The 9561-nt window shown below is 50.3% G+C and overlaps 1 protein-coding gene across 1 annotated transcript in view; it reads left to right on the top strand.

Annotated features, from left to right (window-relative positions):
- The window catches only part of TMEM39B (transmembrane protein 39B), a 9031-nt gene extending 160 nt beyond the window's left edge, over window positions 1-8871 (top strand). The window contains exons 2-9 of the mRNA XM_010576017.1: window positions 2020-2228; window positions 4122-4341; window positions 4637-4720; window positions 5394-5548; window positions 6179-6515; window positions 7353-7540; window positions 8006-8126; window positions 8496-8871. Of these exons, the coding sequence (XP_010574319.1) occupies window positions 2101-2228; window positions 4122-4341; window positions 4637-4720; window positions 5394-5548; window positions 6179-6515; window positions 7353-7540; window positions 8006-8126; window positions 8496-8732 (1470 nt within the window). The 5' untranslated portion in view covers window positions 2020-2100 and the 3' untranslated portion in view covers window positions 8733-8871. The remainder of the gene's footprint in view (window positions 1-2019; window positions 2229-4121; window positions 4342-4636; window positions 4721-5393; window positions 5549-6178; window positions 6516-7352; window positions 7541-8005; window positions 8127-8495) is intronic.
- The last annotated feature ends 690 nt before the right edge of the window (window positions 8872-9561 follow it).

The following is a 9561-nucleotide window of genomic DNA, read 5'->3' on the forward strand; positions in this document are numbered from 1 at the left end:
GGAGCTGGGGGAGAGGGCCGAGCGGCGGGCGGGGCTCTGGAGAGCCCACAGCTGGCTCCGCCCCGCCGCCGCCGCTGTGAGGGGGGCGGCTCCCGGGCCGCGGCCTGGCCCGGAGCCCCCAGGGCGTCCCGGAGCTGCCCTAGAGCCCCGGTTCCTCCCTGCAGCCTCGGTGCGTGCTCCTGGAGCCCCCCCCCGTTAGCCCCTAATGCTCCCCTGCAGGTTTCTTGTACCCCGGTGGAGTCCTGCGAGCCTACAGCCCCCGCGGCCCTCCTGTAGCTCCCGTTGCTCCCCTACAGCCCTGGCCTGCACCCCAAGGGCCTTTATAGGCCCCGTCACCCCCTTAGAGCCCCAGCTTGTGCCCCCAGAGCCCTTACTGCTCCCCGAGACCTCCCGTGCCCCGCACTGCTCCTCTGTAGTCCCCACTCGTGTCCCCAGATTTCCCAGTTCTCCCTTGTAGCCTCTGCCTGCACCCCTGGAATGTTTGTGGCTCCTGCTTGCGCCTCTGTAGACCCCCCCAGCCCCTGGGCCGTGCCCTCACAGCCTCCCCTGCTCCTTCAGAGCCCCCATCTGAGCTCCCAGAGCCCCTACAGCCCCTGAACTGCACTCCTGTTGCTCCCAGGTGTGCCCCCCCAGGCTCCCCAGCTTTCTTCCCAGGCCCAACACTTTGATCCTACCACTTTTCCCTCACAGACTCTCTTGTCATGGTGTCCTGGGCCTCAAACCTGCTGTCTTCATCTCCCCCCAAGGTCCTGTCAATCTAGTGCCCCCCCACCCCCCAGCCCACATGTTCTATCCTGGGGGGGGTCCCTGTGCACAGGCTCTCCTGTTCACCAGCAGTTATTCTGCGTCCCCAGGTCACAAGGACTCTGTGTGCCATGGCACATACCAGGGTTTCCACCTTTTGCTCTGTGTCCCCCCAGTTCCCCCAGCGCTGCAGCCAGCTCTGTGCCCCACTGGCCTGTGTGATGGCACCCATCTCGGGGTATCTTTGCTTTTCTGGGGTCTAGCCCCAGGCGCAGCCCCCCTGAGCCCTGTTCCTCATTGTCTGGGACTAGTACAGCAGTTTGCTGGAGGACTCTGGAGCTTAGCGTAAGCTTTAAAACTTGTTTAAGAGCAGTCTCTAGGCCTTCAGCAATTTTTGTTTTACTCCAGCTAATTGCTAAGTGATGCAAACTGGAAATTAACAATCAGAAAAAGAAATGTTAAGCAATTGATATGACCTGATCTGAGTTTCTTCACAGCTCAGATTTCACTTCTAAATGGTGTATTATTACCCTGTCCTTTCTCTAAGTTGTATAGGTTCTCCTAAGGTTAAACAGGATCCAGAGAAGATTTTTTAAAACTTGGCATTATTGCTATTGTTTACACCATGGCAAGCAAGCACTAGAAAAGCTAACTTTAGGCTAACATCCCGTTGAGCTCTGTGCCATGCAAACATACTACAACAACAAATGCCCTAAGAATGCTAGTTATTTTTTTTCCCATCTTAAAGGAGCAAAAAAGGAAAAAGCCGGTTTGTGTGCTTTTGCAGTGTCCCTTTAAAAGAGCTGTGAACCTTTTATTCCAGCACAAAATTGGGCAAAAGGGGATCTAGGTAACATCCCCAATTTACTGAATCCTTTGGGCAAATTGTTTAGCATCTCAGTAAGTGTATTGCTCTGCCTGTAAAACAGGGATAACGCCACAGCGATGCAGATTAAATTCCTTGTAAACTGCCTTGGGTTGGGAGAGAGGCATGAAATGCTTCTTCCTGCTCCGATGGAAGCCTGCATACTTTAGGCTTTAGACTCTCAGTGAATTCACAGCACCTCAACAAGCTGCTGCATGTCCTAGGAGTGTCAGGAGCTATCAGGGGCCGCATCTATAGCCTGTGGCAAATACAGGAGTTGTAGAAAAGGGTTGAACAAAGTTGCATTATCCTCCTTTGTGCTGCAAGCTAGCAGTGCGAGTGATCGGTTCCATTGGTCACCAGGGGCGTGGTGAGCAGATGAGCCTTGATTATAAATCTTTTCCTTTCAGTTTTAAGGACTGAAGACATAATCACGCAGTGAACAGCAGAGAAGCCACCTGGAAGAACAGCCCTCCGCACCCTCTGTTGTTATGGCAGGGGGAAGGCGGGGCCCTAACCGTACGTCCTACTGCCGAAATCCCCTCTGTGAACCTGGGGCCGCTGGCGGCTCTGGCCATTCCACGAGTTCCTCTGTCACGGGTGTGCGCTCACGCACCAGGTACGTCCAGCTCTCCACGTCTTCCCATCTAGCCAGGCCTGCTGCTCCTCTCTGAGGCAGTTGTGAGGCCACCTGTATCTCCCCATCTGACACACTGCTGGTTTTCTTGTGGCTCAGCAGTTTGTTAACTCCCAGTGTCTAGCTGAAATCCTTTTCCTATATGTGGCAGTGTCCATGCTACGTGTTGTAATTGGGATAGGTGGCTTCTAATTTGCCCGAGACTATGAAGTGCTTTATCAGACCACGACAGACTTCCAGGAGTGTTCAAAAGCCTTTAGTGACCATTGAATGGAAAGTAAGAATAGAGACAAGTTTTTATCCAAGGCCTGACTCTGGAGTTCAGGTTGTTGCGTCTCCTATGCCCTGAAGTTTATGTCAGGTGAGGCATTTCTGTGGTAGAGTTTAGCTAGGTCAGGTGATGTGTAGGCTGCGGGGTTTTTTTCAGGTTCTAGCCTAGCTGGTTGGTTGCATTTCTGCAACTGAGGTAGAGAGGAGGAAGAAGCGGAGCACCGACAGCAATGCTTAAGCAGGAGGTGCCTTATGAACTTTCTGCAAAGAAAATATTAGATCTGTCTTAACATACTCCCTGCTTATGGCCCTAGGCCAAGAAATTTATAGGGATACAGTTATTCAAACAAGTTACTGCAAGGCCACAGAAGGTGGAGCAATCCACCGCGTACATACTTTGCTGTGAGAGCATGCACAAAGGTTCTTATCTCAAGTAGGTAATGCAGTACAAATTCACACCCCAGCTTACCTCCAAGTGGTTTGTCTCTGTAGCCATATCCTCTGATACCCATCACCTACATGGCGGTCCAGGCCGAGGAGTCCCAAAGTGCTTTATGCATATGAGAGCCTTGTTGCTGCTCTTGCAAGAGCACCCTTAGGTCTCGTGTGTCTGTTCAAAGCAGAAAAGGCTTTGTGTTCGCATTTAAAGCCCTTTTCTAGAGGACCAGGACAGGAACTCTTGTTCTGTGTACAGGAGCAGAGTTTATTGGTGGATTTATTAATCCTGACAGGCTGAATCAGTCTTGTCAGCTTGGGAATCTGGGGATTTCAGAGAGACAGCTTGAGTTCCTAAAGTTTTCCCCTCACGCATAGCCTTATTTTAGGCTGTCAGCCTTCTGTTTTAAAAAGCGTGGACTGATCCACCTGTGTCCACCCCTGGGCTAGAAGTCTTTCTACAGTCACACTCTTGAGACTTTTGTGGTTTCATTTTGGGATTTTCAATAGGAGTTTGTGCTCTGTAGATCCTTTGAAACCCACACCCAGATTCCTTTGACTGTTGTTATTTAGAGATTGCAAATCAGGAGAGATATATCTAGTATATATTAATTCCCTTCCCTTTGATTAAAAGGGTTGCTGTCTGGGATTGTGTGCGTGCTCACACAGGAATATGCACCTCTGGCTAAACTTGTTTTTCCTCCGTAGTTGAATAGAAGTTGAAGAATGAGAAAGGGCTTGTGTATAATTGCTCTGTATTTCATGTTCAAGCACTCTTAGAAATGTAAATAGCAACTCGAGGCCTAAAAGCTTCCAATTAATTAAGAGGGCCACTGGTTGCCCCTTGAATAGCAAAACACAGCCACGGCTTTTAAACCTGACTCAACACAAGGGATTTAATATCAAATGACCTGGTGCTGTAGACTGGCCTGGTTCCAAATATTGCTTTCGCTGGGCAAATTCCTGCTCACATCTGCCTGTAACATTCGTCCTAGACATCTTCGGGGTGCTGACACTTCTGGTTTGTGGCAGCCGTTGACCATGATAGTCAGCTTAGGTTTCTCAGTCAACATTAGACCACTGACTTCTACAGTCTGAGTGTGTGGGCTGGAGGACAGCGCTGTCTTTATCTCACGGAAGTGACTGCTGGCTTTTGGTTTACCTTGGTAGGAGCGGTTCAGGTACAGGCCTTTCCAGCCCACCTTTGGCAACTCAGACAGTCGTCCCCCTCCGGCACTGTAAGATCCCAGAGCTGCCTGTGGAGAGGAGTGTGCTGTTCGAACTTCAGCTCTTCTTCTGTCATCTCGTTGCTCTGTTTGTCCACTACATCAACATCTACAAAACTGTGTGGTGGTACCCACCCTCCCATCCACCTTCGCACACATCATTGGTAAGCACCAAAGGACAGCTGCTGTCGGGTGATATTCACAGACTGTCTCTTGGGTCGTTAGACAAAGTTTTCTATATATGTTTGATGCAACCTACATGTGACTGTACAGCCCTGCAGGGTTGCTTATGTGACTCTTATCTGGCAAATTTTGGGCACTGGCTGTCTGCTTGGCATTCTCTTTCTGATCTTAGAAGAGACAGTCTGAGGAGAAGAAAATAACTTGGGAGATTCTCTGTTGAATGTGGGTTTCTCCTGCCTGATGGAAAGTGGAATCATTTTGTTTTTGTCACCACAGAACTTTCATCTTATCGACTTCAACGTGCTGACAGTGACAACAATCGTCCTGGCACGCCGGCTGATCGGTGCTATTGTGAAGGAGGTAAAATCCCCAAGCAGATCTCAGAACGGTTCTTTCCTCTCAGGCGAAATGTAAAGCTGTGTGTCCCTTTTGCAGTTCCAAGCTCTTCTGTCCTTTTCTGAAGAACTCTTTGCTATGTCCAAGCCAGAAACCTAGGCGTAGTTTCTAATGGGAAGAACAGAGAACAGAAATGAGCGCCTCAAACCATTGCTCTTGACTCTCTCTGTCCTTCTGTGATTCTTTCTGAACTACGGTCTCAGCTAGCCTGTAGTAATTCTGCTTTCTTCCTTGTGAAGAACAGTATTTGGCTCTTTTCCTGTTCTCTTAATTACCCTAGCTTTCTGCAAGGAGGAACCAGCATAAGTTGGTTTCTGCAGACTGCAGAAGCTTTCTGTGATGAGCAGGCCCAAGAGAGTGGGCTGGTCACACCGATAACTACCAGACCTTAACAAGAAACTGAGAGCTCTCCTCACTCCAGCTTGAGGAGTGAGGCCCTGGATTTTGGAGAGTCCAGATTCCAGCCTAGGGAAGGCTTCCCCTTCCTGGTGGCAGCCAAACAGAGCCTTTCACTAGCTCTTCCTTCATGCATATGAACTTGATTTTACAGATCGAGTGCTGCTCATTTACCGTTTGCTTCCTGTTGGAAGAGTGAATTAGTCTCCCCTTTGCCCAGCTCTTTCTTCTCTCCCCGCAGGCTTCACAGAGTGGCAAAGTCTCCCTGCCACGCTCTATTTTCCTGGTGATCACTCGGTTTGCTGTTCTCACTGGCACAGGCTGGAGTTTGTGTCGATCAATAATTCACCTTTTCAGAACCTACTCTTTCCTTAATCTCCTGTTCCTGTGTTACCCGTAAGTATCTTCTTCTGTCACTTGTGTGTGATTTCTAGTGTTGCTTCAGTGCAATGGGTATCGCTCAGTTGAAATGAAGCCTGAAAGTAAATAAGCACTCTATTACTTGGTAACAGAACTTAAACTACCCTTTTCCCTCTTGCTGTGTCACATTTCTTCTTGGTGGCAGGGCATGCCTTTAACATTTATCCGTATGCCAGCTTTAATGTAAGCATTCATTATTAGATTGCTCGTGTCCTCTGAAGAGGATTGTATGCTTTTCTCGTGGTATTCGAAGAACCCATGTCTTCGGTTTACCTTCATTCTTAGGTGCCTCTGCCAGGTGGAGCGAATCAAACAGCTTTCCTGCTTCATGTTAACTAACAAAAGGAAGCCAGTTCTATTTCCAATCAGGTAGTGGAAATAGCTCCCTTCTCTCTGGTAGATGCAGGAGGAAGCATCTCATAAAGATCTGAGACTTGGTGCTTGTGTTTGAGATCAGATTAGTGAATCTCTTTCCTGGAATTTATATAGGTACTAGAAGCCATTTAGGAGGGGCATGCGATCGTAATGGTGATCTGCTGCCAGCAAAGGCATTGCACGGGGAGCTCGTAAAAAAAGTAACCACTTTTCTGCACTTTGCTGCTCCAGGTTTGGCATGTACATTCCCTTCCTTCAACTGAACTGTGACTTTCGGAAGACGGGCCTCTTCTCCCAGGTGGCCAACATTGGTCCCAGAGAGACGAGCGAGGTGAACTCCAGGAGCCGAGACTACCTGACTGTCCTAAAGGAAACCTGGAAGCAGCACACTCGACAGATGTATGGCATGGAAGCCATGCCCACTCACGCCTGCTGCCTCTCCCCAGATCTCATCCGCAATGAGGTGGAATACCTGAAAATGGACTTTAACTGGCGGATGAAAGAGGTGCTGGTGAGCTCCATGCTCAGTGCCTACTACGTGGCCTTCGTGCCTGTCTGGTTTGTGAAGGTGAGCAAGGGCCACCACTGCTCTTGAGACACTGCTTCTCCAGGTGTGGGACTGGCTGGGGAAGATTGTGGGGAGATGGACACTGGGTTACGGAGGAGGTCTGGTTCTTGCTTCTTGCTTAACTGGAACATGGGAGAAGTTAGTCAGAGGGCTGGTCTGTGTGCACAGGTGGCTGTGTCAAACCCATTTACAGAGGCCTTGGGAAATGTAAGAAGCGAAACCATCTAGGTTTAGCTTTGCTTAAACTCCAGACAACAGAGGACAATATTGTCCTGTATTCTGACCATTCATGAGAGTGTGCATCCATCTGTTAGGGAGCGGTGTCTTCCTTCTGCTTCCCCATGAAGCTAGAAGGACTCCAGGCTGACCATTCCTTCGCACACTGACCTTCTGTGAGGACAGAGCTCCAGGACAAGGGGATTGACTTTAATAAGGGAGGCAGTATGAAGGAGGGTGGACTTTATTAGGATTCTTAGCTGTTTTACTTAAGTTACTAATACATTGTACAATGAGACAAATGTCTTGTAGTAAATCTGTCAGACCTCAGGGATGAGCCCAAGTCCCCTTCTCCTGAGGGCTGAGCTGTCAGCTGATCTAGGGGAGCATCACGAACTATCTCCCTGGTTTTGGTGATGGGTGATGGTAGCGTAAATGTTTCACTGTGGTGTGTTCAGGAGTTGCACAGCAGCCATCCTATGTGGGCGCTTCTTTTTCAAGTGGGATTAATAGCTATGTGAAAAGCCCTCGTTTTACCTGCCTGAGTGCTTTGTGTTTTGATGGCTTGTTGGGTGAAGTTGTCCAAACACGTTGTCACACATTCTTCTTGTCCCCCCACAGAACACTCAGTACTATGACAAACGCTGGTCGTGTGAGCTCTTCCTTCTGGTTTCCATCAGCACGTCTGTGATCCTGATGCAGTACCTCTTACCTGCGCGCTACTGTGACCTGCTCCATAAAGCTGCAGCGCACCTGGGCTGCTGGCAGAAGGTCGATCCGGCTCTCTGCTCCAACGTGCTGCAGCATCAGTAAGGAACTCTCTCCTGGGGCTAGGGCTGGAGTTTTCTCTTAGCTGGCATGCCTATTGGTGTGGACAGAGGCTAGATGGGAAGCTTAGCTTTCCAGTCATCATTCCTCCTCCTCTTGTTGCTTAAAAAAAACAAAGAGAAAGAAAAATGAAAGCAGAGCTGTCGGCTGACACACCTGACAGCTTACAGACACTATCTGTACTGTCCACTTCTGAGTGCAGCAAGCAGATCTGATTTTTGGCAAGGTGCCTGCTGCTTCTGGCCACAGGTGACTGCCATTTGTCACTGCCGTTGTTACATGCCTCGGTGGGCCAAACTCTGCCCTCGCAAATGACGGCAGCTTCCTACTGTGGCCAACGCTGTGGAAGCAGCTTGTTCATTATCCTAGCTGATGGTGGGAAGGCAGCAGACCCCCCCCTTCAGCTGCAGAGGTAGAAATAAGAGCTCTCTGCTTGTTTCCTGCAGGTGGACAGAGGAGTGCATGTGGCCACAGGGAGTGTTGGTGAAACACAGCAAGAATGTGTACAAAGCTGTGGGTCATTACAACGTGGCAGTGCCCTCTGACGTCTCGCACTTCCGCTTTCACGTAAGATCGCATCTCCTTTGTGGGGACCGAGGCGTAAGTGCCTCGGCAGGGTCACGGTCCTCTTCTGAACACCTCAGACTGCCTGAGCTGGCTCTGCGAGCAGGAGAGCTGCCCATGGGGTGTGCCGGGGCGGTGGAACACGCGGGGTTCCGTACAGCGTTTCACGTTAGTCCCGCGTCTCCCGTCGGTGCTGCCAGGAGGGTGACTCTGGCCCCTGCAAACCCTGCAGAGCCATTCACGGGTGGATGTTGTGTCTCCAGAAGGGAATCCCAGAGGAACCCTCACCAGCCTCTGCCTCACACGTCCTGTAAAAAACACATCCCAAAGGGTCTGGCCTTGCTCGGTGCCTTATTGTGGTCTCTCCTGCAGTTCTTTTTCAGCAAACCACTGAGAATCCTCAACATCCTGATTCTGCTGGAAGGAGCCGTCATCTTCTACCAGCTTTACTCGCTGATTTCTTCAGAGAAGTGGCACCAGACTATCTCGCTGGCTCTGATCCTCTTCAGTAATTACTACGCCTTCTTCAAGCTGCTGCGTGACCGTCTGGTGCTGGGCAAAGCCTACTCATATTCTGCCAGCAGAGACTCAGAGCAGAAGTTAAATTAAAACAATTGCACTGATGCTCAGCTTATTACAAAACAAACAAAACAACAAACCCTCAGAGCTTTGTATTTTTGTTACCACTGCTTTTTTTCTTTGATAACTTATGTAATTAAAAGGAAAAAACATATTTTTTTACTCCCAACAGTTGTTTGTGTGTTTGTTGTCTGGTAAAATCCCCCGAGAAGGCCTCCACCTGCTTGTGTTTGAGAGGAGTGATTTATTAACGACGGTGCTTAGTTTTGAGAGGTGCAAACACTGCTGCTTCTGCTGCAGTCGGAGCTCCGGCTGGGCACTGAGTGGGAAGATGAGAACTACAGGTATGTTAGAGCTCACACCTTCCAGTCTGGGTTCCTTTATAAGGGGGTGAGCCCTGATCCCGTCCTTTCCGGGGAACCCTGAAGGACCTCCCGCAGCACCCCCGGATGCTCTGTGGCCGGAGGGGAGGGCTGCATTGTTTCACTATAATGATTTTTAAATTCCTGTGCCGGAATTGCTGCAACCCCTCGCTTGCAGCCCACGCAGGTGATGGTTTGAGGTCGTGAAGGGACGGGGCGGGGGGGACTGGAGGGGGAGGACAGCCACGGTGGGGAGCTCCAGCTGCTCCTGCTTTGCCTTTCCATGAGTGGGTTGGGTGTTTCCCCCACACACACTTGCCGCCTCTCCAGCCCAACCTGCCCGTCAGGTCTGCTCAGGGCTGGGGCCCCGGGAGGATGAGCAGGGTGACATCACCCGGGCGAGGAGGAAGAAGAGGAGGTGGAGGAAGAAGAGGAGGAGGAGGAGGAGGAGGAGGAGGAAGGGCCGCAGCTCAGCACCCGGCTGACTCGGGGCTGGG

Source organism: Haliaeetus leucocephalus, unplaced genomic scaffold (genome assembly GCF_000737465.1).
Source record: "Haliaeetus leucocephalus isolate CR32 unplaced genomic scaffold, Haliaeetus_leucocephalus-4.0 Scaffold517, whole genome shotgun sequence".
NCBI classification, from domain to species: Eukaryota; Metazoa; Chordata; class Aves; order Accipitriformes; family Accipitridae; genus Haliaeetus; species Haliaeetus leucocephalus.